The sequence below is a fragment of the Notamacropus eugenii genome, chromosome 2 (genome assembly GCF_028372415.1).
Source record: "Notamacropus eugenii isolate mMacEug1 chromosome 2, mMacEug1.pri_v2, whole genome shotgun sequence".
Classification (NCBI taxonomy): Eukaryota; Metazoa; Chordata; class Mammalia; order Diprotodontia; family Macropodidae; genus Notamacropus; species Notamacropus eugenii.
The window spans coordinates 12,323,826-12,339,890 of NC_092873.1; the positions used below are offsets into that span (position 1 = coordinate 12,323,826).

Below are 16,065 nucleotides of genomic sequence, written 5' to 3' on the forward strand. Positions count from 1 at the left end.
ATCAAGAGGCCCTCCACCCTACCATGATGCTTTTCCCTGATTAGCTCTTGGAAATTCCAAAACTATCTTGTCCCTCATTCTTCTCAGTATTGTTCTTTCCTCTTCAGACAAATGAGTCCACAAACATTTAAGGCATTGCATTTATTTAATCCATTAATAGAGAAAGCACATAACCAATGAATAAGATATCCAAGGTTACTGGGACAGTGGGTAATACCAACAGAGGCCATGGGACCTTCAACCCCTGAGGGACGCCTTCCAGGGTGTGATCTGGAGGAAACAGCAAAGAAGACTGAAAAGGAGCTGTCAGAGAGGGAGGAGGAGCACCAGGGGAGAGAGAAGGATAGGTATCCAGGTGGGTGTCCAGGGGAGAGAAAAGAGAGTATCCTGGAGGAGTGATCTGGGAATGAGAACGAGGGTTTTGAAAAGCCCACTGGATTTGACAACTAAAAGATCATTAGTAACTTTGGAGAGAGCAGTTACGATAGAATAATAAAGTTAGAAGCCAGGTTGTAAGGATTTATGGAGAGTGTGAAAAGAGAGAGTGAAGGTATCATTTCAAGTATACCTTGGAAGAAAAGGCAGAAGAGAGGACTTGAGTGGGGATGGAACACTCGGGATTACAGTGGTTTGGAACCAGAGGGTGGCGTATTTTACAATCCAAGCTAATGAGTTTGCCTTTTGTCTAAGAAACAGTAGTAGGTAGCTCCTTAAACTGAGAAGGGGCGTAGGCAGAAGCCCTGGGCTATGGTACGTGGGTGGGATGTTCTTGGCAGCCAGAGGACCCTCCCGAAGGGCGTCGGTTAAGCCAAGCCCTGGGAGCAGCGGCTCCCTAGTCGGATGAGTCCTGCCGGCTTCTTACTGGCCTGATCTCCCTGGCCAAGGGGATTCCACTGAACGGATTTAGACCTTGATGCAGTCTCAGAAATTCAACACCCTTAATTTGACTGTCTGTCGAAGATTAAAACCTGGGGCCACCTGCAGCCACAAGGCTAGGAATCCAGATTCCCCAGGACTCAGCGGTCCTCCGTGCCCGAAGTTAACTACACGTGTAGCTGTTGTGGGGAGAGGGCTACAGAGATGCCACGTGTTAGCAGGACTTAGCTTGAGTGACAGTCCCCACAGAGAGATGTGCACCTGTCCCAGGGTGGGCTGAGGAGTGTGGAGATAGAGGGACGGCTGTCTACACCGGCTCCCCAGATCACCCAGGACCCTGAGGTGTCACCTCCCCTATCTGTCATTGGGTGGGCGCTCAAGACTAGGCAGAGCCCCTTCTCACCCGGCGCCCCCACAAGGGACGTGCTCGCGCTCTCCCTACGCTCCGGGGTTTCCTGCGGGACTTCGTCGGTATGGTGGCGGTTGGTTAGTGGGGCGACGTTAACCCAGTCCCGGGCTTTACCCAGAGGGATTTTCTTAGCCTCTGGACTAACATGGAGACGCGTCTGGGACAGGAAGCTGGCAGGGTGTCCCCAAATTCCTCATAACCCTGGCTCTGAGCATCTTTGATTTCTCCCCCCTATCTCGCCCCCGCCTCCCCCCCCAATGTTTTCCCAGATGGTCCAGGTTAGTCGGGTCCAACCCCTCATTTTACAGCAGCAGAATCTAAGACCTAGAGAGATTGTGACTGCCTATCCATTTCGATAGTTTGGCTCTAGGACAGAATCTCAGCATTTAGATCAGGACAGGGACCTTGGGGATAAAGTAGAGCGCGGTCTCGGTCACACAGCTAGTGTCTGATTCGAACCCGAGTCCCAATTCTGCCTGAAGCAGAGGACAACCTAGGCGGCAGGAAGATGGGAAGGACTATTGCCCCTGGGCTTCTGGAGCCCTCCAGTTGCCCAGTCCCAAACAACCTCTTCTCAAAGGCTCCTCTTTCTTTCCTTTGAGGTCCCAGTCTCTGACCACCCGAAGCATACGAAGCCGAATGAATCAAAGCATCCGCCTTCGAAGTCCCTGGTTTTGATGGGGTCCCAGTAGCTGTCTGTATTCTGGATGCTTGGATACACGGGAAACCGAAAGGAGACCTCAGGCAGGATCACAAGTTTTTCCAGGCGATCTGCATAGCCCTAAAGTGGTAGGCATGAATTGTTCAAGGAAGGCTAGACCTCCCTAGTTTACTCTTGATTTGGGTTGATCTTGGTCCTTAATCCAATGCTCACATTTCTGCCATGTTGCATTTCAAATTCTTTCTGTTCAGTAAAAAACACGTTTGGACATTGTTTGATCAATTTTGAAATTGGCTTTGAATTTAAAGATCCATTTTTTGAAATGCATCCTTCAGGCAGGCTCTTTGGGGTTCCTCTAGAATGGCCTAGAATCAGTTTTCCAAATTTGCTGCACTCCTGACCACCATCACGCAACTAAAAAGTGACCCCCCAGCTTTGATCTGGGAATTTCCTTGGATGCCCAAGGTCACTGGTTTGAGGAAAAGGAATAGTCAAAAAAAATTGTATTCTTGCTTTCTGGTAATGTTTCCCCCCCTTTTTATTTGTTTGTTTAGTTTTATCGGACCAGTAATTTCACTGAAGTGAAGGGAAGGAATTTCATTCCCACTGAGTGACATCAGTGCCATCTCCGCTACTTTATTAGAGAGCTGCTCTCCTAGGGTTCTAGCTGCTCTTGTTAGCTTAGGTCACAGTCTCCCTTACAAGTAAGAAAACCACATTTGCTTTTCCAGAATCCAAGCGTTACTCATTTTGGAATTTCACTTCACACTCCATCTTCCTTACCAACTCAAACTCTAATTAATCATAATTACTTTGTGATGCTTGACTGTATAAGGGATACCCTGGCATAGTAATGTGGGCAAAGAACTGCCCTTGGAGTCAGACAGACCTGGGTCATTTCCTGCAAATTTCAGGCTTGGAGACCCTGGGCAAGTCCCTTCCCCTAACAGTGACCCATTGACTCCCTAGGGCAATAAATTGCAGAATGGCTGTTGATCTGCATTGGCTTTACACATGGTGATTCCTTACTGAGTTCTCCCTCAGATTTAGTCCTAAAACAAATCAAAAGGACATACTATTGTTGACCTGAAAACTTTGTTAAGAAAAGGCAACATGGCTAAATGCGTACATTTTATGATTTAATTAATTAATCAATTCCCTATTAAAGAAAACAGTAACATAATGCATTATGGAGCCAGAAATGTTCTGGCTACCCAGTGCAGAAATCTTCTGGCTTATATACATTTTGCTGTGAGAAAGGAACTCTCCTAATTGAGCAAATTGTAAATTCAGTAAGACAGGACAATTAACAAAGCAATGTTGGTCAGGCCTTGGGATTCCAGACTGGATAAACATATGTCTCGGTGATAAGGAAATCCCACCACTAGTGAGTGGCAGGCTTCCTGCCCTAAACAGATAACTGACATAGGAAAGGGTAAACAAAGTTCAGTAGAAATTACGACCTAAGATGTCTATATTTTCTTTACCATTAACATGCCATAACATAGTATATGTCTACAAATATTAAGATATGGAAAATGTCCCATTATTCAAGATAGTGTCTTAGGTTAAAGGTCTCTTAAGGAATGTAGAGTCAGCCTTGGCTGGCTTTGTTGACATAGGAAGAGGCACCCTCTGAGTTTGCTTCAGAGAGAACAAAGAGATTATTCTAAAATTTTATATTAAACATTATCACTATCCAGCATACAGGTAATGTGCAAATTGTGGATGTTTAACCTGAAAAAGAGAAATCTGGGGCAGGGAGCGAGGGGCATGAGATAACTGGATTCAGATAACTGGAGGCCTATTACAGATGGACAAGGGAGCTGTCTTCCATTATCCAGAGGTCTCTCTTGCAGATAGGGGAGCTGCCTTCAAGATATCCAGAGGCCTGTGATATGGATGGGCAGGAGAGCTTTCTTCAGATGTCCAGAGGTCTCTCATGGAGATGGACAGGTAGGCTGTCTTCAGGTATCCAGAGGGCTATGATGTAGCAGAGTTTTTCTGCTTGGGTAAAACTGAGACTGGTGGGTTATGGAAAAGCAGATTTCAGCTCATATTTTCTTTGTAATTCACCAAAGCAGTCATTTAAATGTCTCTTCTATGCTCAGCAGGAAGCTAGACAGTGTTTGGACAAAGATAGAACAGCCCTCACCCCACCCCACCCCACCTCCACCTGGTTCCCCCACCTCTCAGAAGGAGTGTAGAGTCAGAAAAGGTCTGGTGCTAAACCTCCAAGGTAGGGAAGGCTTTCCAGGAATGAAGCGAAGGCAGAGGTGGGAGACTGCATAGTGATCACTATAGTGACCACTGCAGTGCACAGAGTTCTAGGCTTGTAGTCACGCTGACACTACCTGTGTAAGCGAGCAAGTCACTTAATCACTATCTGCCTCTTGTTCACTCGTTTTCACTTGTGTCCAACTCTTTGTGATTACATTCGGGGTTTTCTTGACAAAGATACCGGAGTCGTCCTTTTCCAGTTCATTTTATAGATGAGGAAACTGAGGCAAACAGGGTGAAGTGATTTGCTCAGGGTCACACAGCTAGGAAGTGTTCAAGGCCAGATTTGAACTCAGGTCTTCCTGACTCCAGACCTGGCACTCTGTCTGAAGTGCAATGGCACCAACTAGTTGCCTCATATCTGCCTCAGTCTCCTCAAATGTAAAATGGAGATGGTAACAGCATCTATCTTGTAGATTTGTGGTGATTGAATCAGATAATATTTTTTAGAAGCACTTAGCCCAGTGCCTGGCACCTGGAAGGCACTTTGTTATCCTTCTCTGGTGTTTAGGGAACATGAAAATGGCATCGTGTGTGCGTGTGTGCGCGTGCGTGTGCATGTGAGAGAGTAATCCCCAAAGTAGTAAGTGGAAAGAGAGAAGAGTTTGAGGAGTAGGACTTTCCTGGCAACTGCCTACAGGTATAAAGTGGGGGGGGGTGGAGGAGAGAGAAAGAGAGTTAGCAAGGAGGAGAAGGGGAGAGGAAGAAACAGAGAGAGAGAGAGAGAGAGAAGGGGGGGGGGGGCAAGGGAGAAAGAGGAAGAAAGAAGGAAGAAGCCTCCAGAAACAGAAAGAGAAGCGTCCAGAAATCAAGCATGCAAGCATTTATTAAGCACCTGCTGTATGCCATGCACTGGACATACAAAAATGAAATAGTTACTGCCCTCAAGGTCGCAGGAAAGTTGAGGAAACAGAGCCTAAGTATCTGGTTTGTATAGCACTACTGGGCCAGGCACCAGAAGAAAGAGTAAGTTTAGATAAGACAACGTTGCCCCTGCTCTCCGGGATTTTCAGTCTCTTTAAGGAAACAAGAAGCCAAGAGGGGTGATCAGAAGACAAAATGGCTGTGGCCAAGCACAGTCACCCTGTGACTGTGGGAAAGCGCTGGCAAAGATCTCGGAAGGCTTCCAGGAGGAGCCGTAGGGGAAAATGGGATCAGTGACATTTCTTTTAAAAGGCTTTGATAACTGTTTCCACACTTTTGGCTACCTTTGTCACCCTATGTATTTTATTGGATGGATTTAAAGACATGATTCTGAGAAGGGGCCACACATGGGCTTCACCAAGAGGCCAACAGATGTTAAGAACTTCTGCTTTAAAGGAAGATTAAGAATTCCTCGGTTCAGGAGAGGAACAGGAGAACAGAGGACAGTTTCTAGAAGGCAGGATCAAATCAGAGACTATTTCGGAATTCATTTTTCCTTTCCAAAAACATTTGTTGAGCCCCCAAGTAGAAGGCACAGTGTTGTGGGGGAGGGTTTGCAAAGATCTAGATTTAGGGAGGACTGTGGGGTTTGGCCAGCAGGATGATGTCTTTGGCTTAGCACAAAAGCCAGTTTGAAGGGAATTGAAAGATGGTGAAAACTGGGGAGTGGGAATGGAAGGCAGCAATAGAATTTTCATTACTCTGTCTAGAAGTGTCCAGAATTCAGGACCTTGTTTGTTCCAACACATCTGTTCAGTTGAAAGTCAAATGCCTTGATTTAAAATGTGCTTCACTGGTTTCGATTCAATGAAAACCTCAGTCACATTATCTCATCCCAGTCACTGTCCTTCTCTTCTGCTTCTCAGATTCAGTGGAAGTCTATGACTATATCCTTTTACAAGAAGAAAGCCGTATTTTGGGGGTAAGTGAGGGTGAAGATCTTACGGGGATTGTGCCCAGGATCGAGGGGGTGGAAGGCAGAGTCAAAGCCTTCAGATCATTCATGACTTCAAAAAAGCATTTACAGTGCCCGATGTCCCTGGCTGACTGATAGAAATGGGAAATGCCTCTTATAGCTTATGGGTAAAATAGACAAGCTGTAATCATGAATTTATACCTAGTCACACATATACATATAAATAAGTGTATAGATACACACATGTGTATCTACACATATCTGTGTAGAAAGAAATATGTACCTATATGTGTATGTAGTAAAGTCAGATAGGTAGGCTCTGTAAGTTCTGTCATCCTAGGAAGAGCCCTCATGGTTTCATTTTGTTTGGAAAGCAACAAAAAAAAAAAATTGGGTTGAGAGCACCTTCCTGTTCCAGGGGAAAACTTATGCTGCAAAAGAGACTGATTTTACTGTATGTCATTTATCATGGGATGGGGGGAGGAAGAGTAGCAAAAGGAAAATCTTAGAAAATGGGTTTTTAGAAATAGAAACATGGAGATCACTAGTCCAAGGCTTCTTCACCTGCAGTCTGTGACCTTGCTTTATTTATATGTGTTTATGTACATATATATATGTATATATATATACACACACACACACACAGCTAAGTATATATTAAAATATATAAATATAGCTATCAAAAACAGGTGTATGTATATACATATGTGTGTATATATATATTTGCACACACTTATTTCAAAATAATTGGCTTCATTTGGAATCTTACGGAGTTTACTTTTATACATTGAAAAGTTTATTCTCTGAAGGGCTGCCAAAGGGCCGGGGACACACACAAAAGTACTTGAATCCTGGCTCCTGGCCCTCACCTCCCCACAGTTACCTCATACTACAGATGAGGAAAGACGGGCCAGAATGCATCGGTTCCAGTTTCGTTGTTCTGTGTGGATAGAAGCTATTGAGTTGGTCCCATTCAGGATCTACCCCCTACCCCACACCCAGCAGATTCTGAGGGCTGGTTCCCCACTCCCCACCCCACCCCACCCCACCCCCGACCATTCACCTTGTGTAGAATTATAGGCTTGTATCATCTCTTCTGATAAGCTGGGCTCCTAGAGGGTTAATGGGGAAGGAGAGGGAAGGGAACTAGCACTGATTAAACCCCTACTGTTTGCCAGGAACTCTGCTGGCTTTACACATATGATCTCTCTTGATCCTCATGACAACCCTGCGCAGTAGGTACTATTATTGTCTCCATCTTAAAATTGAAGAAACTGAGGCAGACAGAGGTTAAGTGACCTGGAAAACCAGCGTCAATAGTTAACAGTCAGTAAACATTGATTAAGTCCCTGCTGTGTGCTGGGCACTGTATTAAGCTCTGGAATTACAAATATGAAAAAAGAAAGACAATCCCTGCCTGCAAAGATCTAATGGGGGAAGACAAAAGGCAAAAGGAAATTAAAAGGGAGGACAGGCAGGAAAAGCCCCTAATCCTGGGGCAAAGCATTGAAGTCAAGGGTGTCCCAGAGGGGTCCTGAGCTGGGGTCGCAGAGGCTGATGGGATCTTATGGGGTCTCCAGGACCAGCACTGCACTGAGAATTCTTCAGATCCTCCTCTGTACAATGAGAGCACTCAGGCTAAGGGTCTCTACGGTTCCTTCCTGCCCTCTAGGCCTGGAATCCTCCTGAGTCTATGCCCTTTCCACACCCCTAAACCACAAGTAAGATTCAAAGGTTATGGCAGGAGCGGGGAGGGACTGCCCAGCTCATTGGCCATGGACAATATCCTTGGTAAATGGCCCTCCGGCCTTGGCGGTGGAGCCTAGTTCCTCAAGAACAAAGGAATGGACCCACCCTTATGGGAGGGACAAGCCACGGGACAATCCCAGTGCCTCAGCTGGTCCCACCCTTGGGCTGTCTTCTATCTCTCTCTGGGCTGGGCGGGCATCCTGGCTTCTGTCCCAGACTGATGACTTTCTTTTCCCACAGACTCTCCAAATCAACATCGGCATATTTCATCTGCTCTTGGGCGGCCTGTGGTACTATATCCAAATAACCCAGTTTGCTGGGACTGATCCAAATTACAAAACTTTTATTTTGAATGCAAAATATCCATTAATTTCAGCGGTTATTGTAAGTAGCCCAAGGCCTTGCTGTTATTGATAGACATTTGATTAGACTATAATGGTCTTATCTCTAGGGGAATAAACATGGCAAGCCCCCATTAAAAGAGGGACTAGATTTGTTCTCCTTGACCCAGAATTATGAATGAGAGGTACAAGGTGCAAGAATTTAGGCTCCGTGTCAGGAAGAACTTCCTAGCACTGAGAGCTGTCTGGAAAAAAAATGGAACAGGCTGCCTCTGGAGGTAATGAGTTGCACATCACTGAAGGTCTTGAAGTCAAAGCTGAATGACCGCTTGTCAGAAGCAATAGAAAAGATGATCTTGTTCAGAGGTAGTGTGGGGGGTTCGAGAGCCATTTTGGAAGCCAAGAAGGCCTATCTTCCAGGGCAACCTGAGCTCAAAGGCTGCCTCTGACACCTGAGTGGCCCTGGCAAGTAACTTCACCCATCATCGCTCTCAGCAGCTCTGTAAGGTTAGAAATTGCAACGGTGGAGACCTATGTTGGTAGAGGGAGTTTGTTCAGATGAAAGTCCCCAATACCAGTGAAATCACAAGTCCAGAGTACAGCCTGCTCTGGTTCTTCTGGGGGAAGTGAAACGGGAAGGCAGCCCTGAAATTGACTTATAATGGTGCCCAAATTCCAGCTCTGACACTTTCTAGGTGTGTGGCCCTGTGCGCGTCACTACATCTCTGTCTGTGTCAGTCTCCTGACATGTAAAATGGGGAAAAATAATAGCACCTCTTTCTCAGAGTTGTAGTGAGTCTCAAATGAGATAATATTTGTAAAAAGCCCTTGGCACATTGTAGCACAAAGTAGTACCTAAGTTCCCCTAGCCTTCCTCCCACTCTCAGCCTCCCCCACCCCCAGAGACATACCTTAGCCTCCCCCCCCCCTTTTTTTTTTTCAAAAACAGAAAATCTTATTTTCCCATGCCCTTGGAGCCCCCTTGGAGATCTGCTCCAAAGCAGTGACCTTCCTCCCAACCTGTGAAAGAGGTATCTCTTAAGTTGTGAGCCCTGAGCTTCCAGGGCCCTGTGTTACAAGACCTGACTCCAGGTTGCTGTGGAAGCCCTGGCTTCCAAAACTCAATCAGTCTGACTAGCATTTGTGCATGGGCTCAGGATTCAAAAGATCTGAATTTAAATCTCTCCTCCAACTACAACCAGTATGACTTTGAGCAAGTTCCATCTGAAACCTGGACCTTGAATCCTCTGGAGAAAAATGAGGGGTCTTAGATAGATTACTTCACTGGATAGATGGTCCTTTCTTCCTTTGACCATTTGTCTATGTCCCCACTAAACATACTAGCTGACCAGGCATTGGACCAGGCTCTAGGGGTTCAGAGAAAGAATCCCCCAAAAGAAAAGCTTGCCTTCAAAGAAGAAGCCTAAGACCCCTGGTGAGTTAGGGCTGAGTCACTGAAAGTTCTCAGGCCTCTGCCCTGAGCTCCCCTTGCAAGCTGGGCCTGCCCCTTCCCCTCTCCCACAGTAGTATTTCCCCTGGCAATTAAAAAAAACATTGTTGTTTTGCAGGGTTTTTTTAAAGTAGGCTGGCTTTATCAGGTGTACAGAGTACCAAGAGCCACAGATCAGATTCAAGGGACTTAGTTACAAATCAAAGCTCACCTACCTGCTACCTGTATGACCTAGAACATGCTACTTTTCTCTCTGGGCCTCAGTTTCCTTACCTGTAAAATGAAGGAGTTGGCCCAAATGACCTGTAAGGTCTTATGTGGCTCTAAAGTCCCCAGTGGGGTGATTTCTGCATTGCCTCCTCCCCCCATGCCACACCCCCTGTCAGTCCTGGTCTGTCCAGCTAGAATACCCTATATCACCTGGAAAGTCAAAGGTGTGCCTGACTCTCCACAGAATTCTGAGTCTTTTGATACTGGTAAAGGCAGATGAAGAAGGAAAATCTACAGGTGATACATGTAACTGATTCGTGCTTGTGTGTGTGTATGTGTGTGTGTACATGCACGCACATGCACATGTATGTTTTCTACCTAGAATGTTATGTCAGGAACTCTTGCCATAATCACAGAGAAAAAGCGTCTGCGTTCTCTGGTAAGTCCAGATGTTTGTCCTTAAAAAATCCTTCTAGCTCTGACCTACCCCTCTGGCAGGGAGACCCACCTCTAGGGCAGTTGTGGGAAAAGACAGCTATTGATCTGAGTCAACAGAGTCCTGGAGAGGGAGTGTCTCTTCTTGCAAGACTTCGCCTAGAAGGCAGGGACTGGTGCTGAGGAGGCTGGGCAGGCTGCCCATCCTGCCCATGGTCAATATCATCTTGGTCATGTCCTTTGCAGGGAAAGATTACAGTGGGAATAAACGTCATTGGCATCATTTATTCCATCTACGGGCTGATCACGTTAATCATTGAGTTTCTTAGTTATAATCCTGAGTCTATGGAACGTAATTGGCCTGAGGTAAGTAAGCTGGTTCACTGGGCAGGCCTCCATGTCTGAAGATGTGTTGGAAGATGGAATGAGCCTGGCAGGGAACCCCAGCAGGGGGATTTCCTCTGGTTAGTTAGTTTAGTTTCCTGGCTCTCTTCCTTCCTAAGAATCCAGGTCCATTTGACACTTGTTTCTGGGAGGAATAATGACAAGGAAAGTAGGAATGGACAGTGGGCCACTGGACCTTTGGGTTCTTCCTGCTCATTGGGAACTTGAACCTATTACTCCTAGGTCTATCCTTGAGTTCAAGCATAACAGTCTTCTCCTTTGCATGGGGTAGCTCTGGATGCAGCTATCCTGCTCCCTCCCCCAAACTCCAAGTCTCTTCTGGTGCAAGATAAACACTCCTGGTTCCTTCTATGGATTCCTATATGGTATGAGCTCCAGTACCTTCAGAACCCTGGTGATAGTGGCTCTCTCCAACTGATCAAAATCCCTCCACAAATTGACTGAACCTAATACTCCCACTGTGCTCTAGTGAGGGCAGTGGGACTATCACCTTCCTAGTCAATCTATTTACACAAGCATTGTTGGGCTTGGTGCTGAAGACCTAAACCCTAAAGACTGCCATTCTCCTCCACCTCATCAGGTCAGATGCCATGTCCACATGTAGGTGTGTGGAGAATCCATGGAGGGTAGGGAGATAGGGGAGGAGGATACAGAAGGGCTGCTTCATTAATCTCAGCCTGTTCCCTCTCTGGAAACCAGAGATTTCATTCCTTTTCACAAATGCCATCCCACATGCCTGACTTCTAGTGTGCTTAGGGTCCATTAGGACCCTGGGCTTTACTTTGGGTTTGTTTGTTTTTTTTTGTTCTGTTTTTGTTTTTCAGACAAACTGCTTCCTTATGAAGTTGGTTTTTTGTACCCAAGTCCAAAATTCCACATTAATCCCTTTTAACCCCTTATCCCCTTTGACCCAGTGTCCCATCAGGATTCCTGACTCTATTGTCAATTATCCTTCTTGCCTTTGGGTCATCTGCAAAATTTGATAAGCCTACCTCTATCCACTGGGGGAAAGAGGAAGGGTAAACAGTACCTACATGGCACCGTAGTGCATAGAATGCTGGGTATGGAGTCAGGAAAACAAGTTCAAATCCAGTCTCAGACATTTACTAGCTGAGTGACCCTGGGCACAGTTTCCCCAACAGGTTCCTACCTGCCTCTGTTTCATCAACTGTAAAATAAGCCCCAGGGTGGTGGTGAGGATCATATGAGAAAATATTTGTAAACAGTACTTAGGGAATCACCTGGCATATAGTAGCTGCTTATTCCCAAGCTTCCTTCCCTTCTTTTCCCCCTTAAACAAAAGAAAGCTTTCATTTTGGAAACTGAAATAGTTCTCACATAACGTCTTATCAAAGATATGTTTTTAAAACCTGTATTTCTCTCTCCTGTGGAAACTCACAGTGGTTCCCTGCTGCCTGTGATGTCAGGGACCCTGAGCACACAGAAAATAAAGATTGATTGGGTGGAAAGAAAGTGGCCAGAGGCCAGTGGCCAGCCTAGTGGAGGGCCCCAAGCTCATGCCATATGAGGGTTGCCCAAAGCAGTTGGGAACTTGTAGGGTGGCATGAGGGCTGCCCTCAAGTAGTGAGAGGGCTGGTGCAGGAAAGAAATTCATCCTGTTTGATCTCAGAGGGGCAGGAGAGAAGCAGGGACATGGAAAAAGGGTCATTTTTTGATTGTTCGAGTCTCACTTCTATTACTGTGTGGCCTTGGAAAAATCACTTGCCCTCTCCACCTCTGCCTCAGTCTCCTCAGCAGTAAAGTGAAGGGGTTGGGCTAGTTGGCCTCTGGGGTTGGTTCCACACCTTGATCTGTGATCTTAGAAATCCCAAATCCTGCATCAAAGAAGTACAGCACAGGAGAAAAAGCCTCTGTCCTGCCTGGCACATAGAAGGGGCTTAAATTCCGCTTCATTCTGTCTCTGGTGCCCTATCTTTCACTACTTGTGTGATCTTGGGGAAAATAATTGAATTTCTCTGGGCTTCAGTTTTCCCATCTGTAAAATTAGCGAATTAGAGGAGTGAACCTTTCACCTTAGCGGACGCAGAGGCTCAGACCCCTGTTATCCTGGAGGTTATGGTCTAGTCTGGGAGACAAAACAAACATGTGAAAAGGCAGGTGGTGGTGACCTGCGAAGAGGAGGGGCAGGTTTGCTGACGATGGCGATGCTGGAGAGTGGCTCCCCGTTGGCTCTGGGGTCCCCGAAGTCCCTTCCAGCTCGACTCCCCTGACTCCCCTGGCTGCGGCACTTGGTGATCACTGAGCCACATGCAGACAAGTAAAAGAAATGAGTTCTTTCTCTTCCTTTTTCAGCGCTCTGGTAAATTGCTTTCAGATTATCTGTTCATCTATACCATCTTCTACATCTTCGTCTCGTGGACGGTCCTCAAATGGAACCACAAAGCCGTCTTTTACTCCAATTGAATGAATGTTTCCTTCCTCTCTGGCAAGTGAGGTTGAGGGGAGGGCAGGGAGATAGAAATGGTCTAGACTCCTTCCTCTCGGGGAAAGCAGAAGGGATTGGCACTCTGTCAGGGTTCTTTCAAAGACAAGCTCATGGCCCTGACCTCTAGTCTTCCCTCTGCTGGGATACCAGAGCTGAGAGAGCCCATCAGAGGCTATGTAGGCTAACTGCCTTGTTTTACAGTGGGAGAAACTGAGATCCCAGAAAGTTAAGTGACTTAGCCAAGGTCACATAGGGTGTTTGTAGCAGAGCTGGGGCTTGAACCCAAGCCACCTACCTACTACTTAGGAAGCTCTGACCCACTTTCTACTGATCTATAATACAATCATATAAAGGAATCCCAGACAAGAAGTCCTAGTGCCAAACTTCCTTTAGTGAAAAAGGAGAAAGGGTGCTGCTATTTCTGGTCCAAAACTAAATTAAAACAAAAAAACCCATGAGGTTCCTATGTAACAAATGCAATCAACTAAGCAGTCACTGACTAGCTTCAAGCCTCAGTTTCCTCATTTGCAAAATGGGAATAATAATGACTTCACAAGGGTCAATGCAATTTAATTCCACCAACTTGTGTTCTTGAGGGATCCTAGGCTGAGCTGAGAGGGACCTTAGAACAGAGACTGTCAGAGCTGGGAGGGGCCTTAGGAGTCATCTAATTCAACTCCCATTTTATGTTAATGAAGTTTATGAAGTTCAGATATGGAAAGGATTTGCCCAAGGCTGTGCAGCCAGGAGGGAGGCAAGGTTTTCACCCCTGAGTCACAGGACCTCAGTTCAAATCCTCAGAAGGGATCAGATGTGACCCTGGGCACATCTTTGCCTCAGTTTCCTCCTCTGTAAAATGAAAGGAGTAAACTAAATGACTTATAAAGTCCCTTTCAGCTCAAGCTCTATGATTCTAAGCAGCAGAGCGGGATTGAAACCCAGGACAAGTAAGTCTTTTCACTGTCCTGTGCCACCTCCTGCTTATGTGATGGGGTAAGGGGTCCCTGGGTGAGGGCCAGTGATGATAGAAGACTCTTTCTGTCTTGTCCTTTCAGACCCCTCTCAAAGGTGCCCAGATCTGAGCATTGAAGACTCCACTTGGAAGAAAGGACAGTATCTGAGGCTGCCGCAACCTGGGGCTGCCCTTTTGATGCAAAACTGTGTAGCCAGAGTAGCCGCCACCCTCTCCCCTCAGAAAGGCTTCAACCCAGGCTCTCCATCCAGGGCTTGTTGACAAGCACAGTCAGATGACTGAGATCATGTAGCATTTAAAAGCTAAGAAAACCACTAGGACTCCCAAGAAAGAATGAAGGGAGAACTGAAACACGGGCAGCTATTTGAAAACATTAACAGTGTCTTTTCTAAATTTTTTTCCTGTTTTTTTTCCTGTTCAATAAAAGTGAAATGAAGACAGTTTGCTTTTCTTGTAATATTTAATGGGAAAAAGATGGGTGATTAATAACAACATTTATATAGCACTTAATATGTATAGCCAGGCACTGTACTAAACTTTTGTCCTTTGATCCTCGCAACAAGCTTTGGAGGTAGGTGCTATTATTATCCCCATTTTTTTAAAGATGAGGAAACTGAGGCAAACAGAGGTAGAGTGACTTGCCCAGGGTCACACAGCTAGTAAGTGTCTGAGGCAGCTGGATTTCGACTCCATTCTTCTTAACTCCAAGACTCTATCCACTGAGCCATCTAGATGTCCAAAGTAGAATTAGATTACATTGGAACTAGAATCTTTCTTGGTGTGTACAGGTAAGTACTTTGTGATTCTAAGTGACTACCTCAGGTTGGGGAAAGGGAAAAACCTGAATGAAGGTAAGGAAGCTTTCATTCCATCCTCCCCACATACATACCTGCCTTGGATAGAGAGCTGGACATGTTATCAAGGTAGCTCTTGGTTCAAATCCTACCTCTGATCCTGATTAGCTTGGTGCCCATAGGCAAGTCACTTCTTACTACTCACAGCCTCAGTTTCTTCATCTGTAAAATAATAATAGTCCTTAGATTATCTGCCTCTCAGGATTGCTGTAAGAAAATTTCTCTCTACAAAGCAGTAACCATGAAAAAAAAATCTGGTACTGCCTAAGAAATAGAGTGGTGGGTTCAGTGGAACAGGCTAATAAATGGCCATATGTAATGCCAGTGTGATACCCATAGCAGCTGCTATGAATGTACATGTGTATCTCCATATTTGGTTTGCAAAATATAACAGATTCAATTCCTCCAAGATCAAATCAAAATATTTATTTGAAACATCCCTACTGGGACACCAGATGGCAAGCTTTAGTAAGGTACTCATCACTAATCCAGGGAGCAACATTTCTTTCCATCAAGCCTCCCCATGAGCAAGTTCCCCTAAACAAGTTCTTCTCTCTGCCTATTTCTCCCTCTGTCCATACATTTCCCTCCAAGCAATACAATATATACTGTTTCAAAGACTCTTGATTGGCTCGGTGCTGAGAAGCTTGGAAATCAGCACTTAATTGGAAAGGTGTGAGAATCCCTGTTGCCCAGAGCCTAATTGGCTCCATGTAAGACCTATTAATGGGCAGGGAAGATCTTATATCCCATTAACCTTACGCCAGATTAGTACATTTGCAGTTACTAAATTACCATTATTAGTAAATGACCAAACCAGTAGTAAATGATCATAGTAATCTGATGTTTGATAAACCCAAAGATTCAAGTTTTGGGGTAAGAACTCCCCATTTGACAAAAATTGCTGGAAAAATTGAAAAACAGTTTAGCAGAAAGTATGCATAGAGATAGACCAACATTTCATGCTGTATACCAAGATAAAGTCCAAATGGGTAAATGCATCTGACATAAAGAGTGATATAAATAAATTAGGAGCTCATGAAAAAAATGTACCCGGCAGTTTTATGGAAAAGGAAAGAGTTGATGACCAAACATTTTACTTTACAAGAAGTAAAATGGGTAATTTTGATTGTCTG

General features: G+C 45.4%; 1 protein-coding gene across 6 annotated transcripts; it reads left to right on the forward strand.

Moving 5' to 3' along the window:
- The first annotated feature begins 1,257 nt into the window (after window positions 1–1,257).
- Window positions 1,258–14,515, forward strand: LOC140524379 (membrane-spanning 4-domains subfamily A member 12-like). Of its 6 annotated transcripts, none has more exons than XM_072638765.1 (10): window positions 1,258–1,347; window positions 1,888–2,074; window positions 3,806–3,902; window positions 6,017–6,072; window positions 7,647–7,787; window positions 8,056–8,199; window positions 10,199–10,255; window positions 10,498–10,617; window positions 12,970–13,102; window positions 14,158–14,515. In XM_072638765.1, the coding sequence occupies exons 3-9, from the start codon at window positions 3,845–3,847 to the stop codon at window positions 13,078–13,080; spliced, it is 687 nt and encodes a 228-aa protein (XP_072494866.1). In that variant the 5' UTR covers window positions 1,258–1,347; window positions 1,888–2,074; window positions 3,806–3,844; the 3' UTR covers window positions 13,081–13,102; window positions 14,158–14,515. The 6 variants fall into 6 exon arrangements, with proteins under 6 accessions (XP_072494866.1, XP_072494868.1, XP_072494864.1 ...); XM_072638763.1 differs by having other exon boundaries at window positions 1,280–1,362; XM_072638764.1 differs by lacking the exon at window positions 1,258–1,347 and adding an exon at window positions 1,369–1,563.
- Window positions 14,516–16,065: the final 1,550 nt, after the last annotated feature.

What these genes read in the sequence shown, in the direction of transcription:
- LOC140524379 (XM_072638765.1), top strand. Translation starts at nt 3,845, where the DNA reads ATGGATGGGCAGGAGAGCTTTCTTCAGATGTCCAGAGGTCTCTCATGG. An exon ending in AAGAAAGCCGTATTTTGGGG is followed by an intron (nt 6,073 to 7,646) that starts GTAAGTGAGGGT and finishes TGGGGTCTCCAG; the next exon opens with GACCAGCACTGCACTGAGAA. An exon ending in TCCACACCCCTAAACCACAA is followed by an intron (nt 7,788 to 8,055) that starts GTAAGATTCAAA and finishes CTTTTCCCACAG; the next exon opens with ACTCTCCAAATCAACATCGG.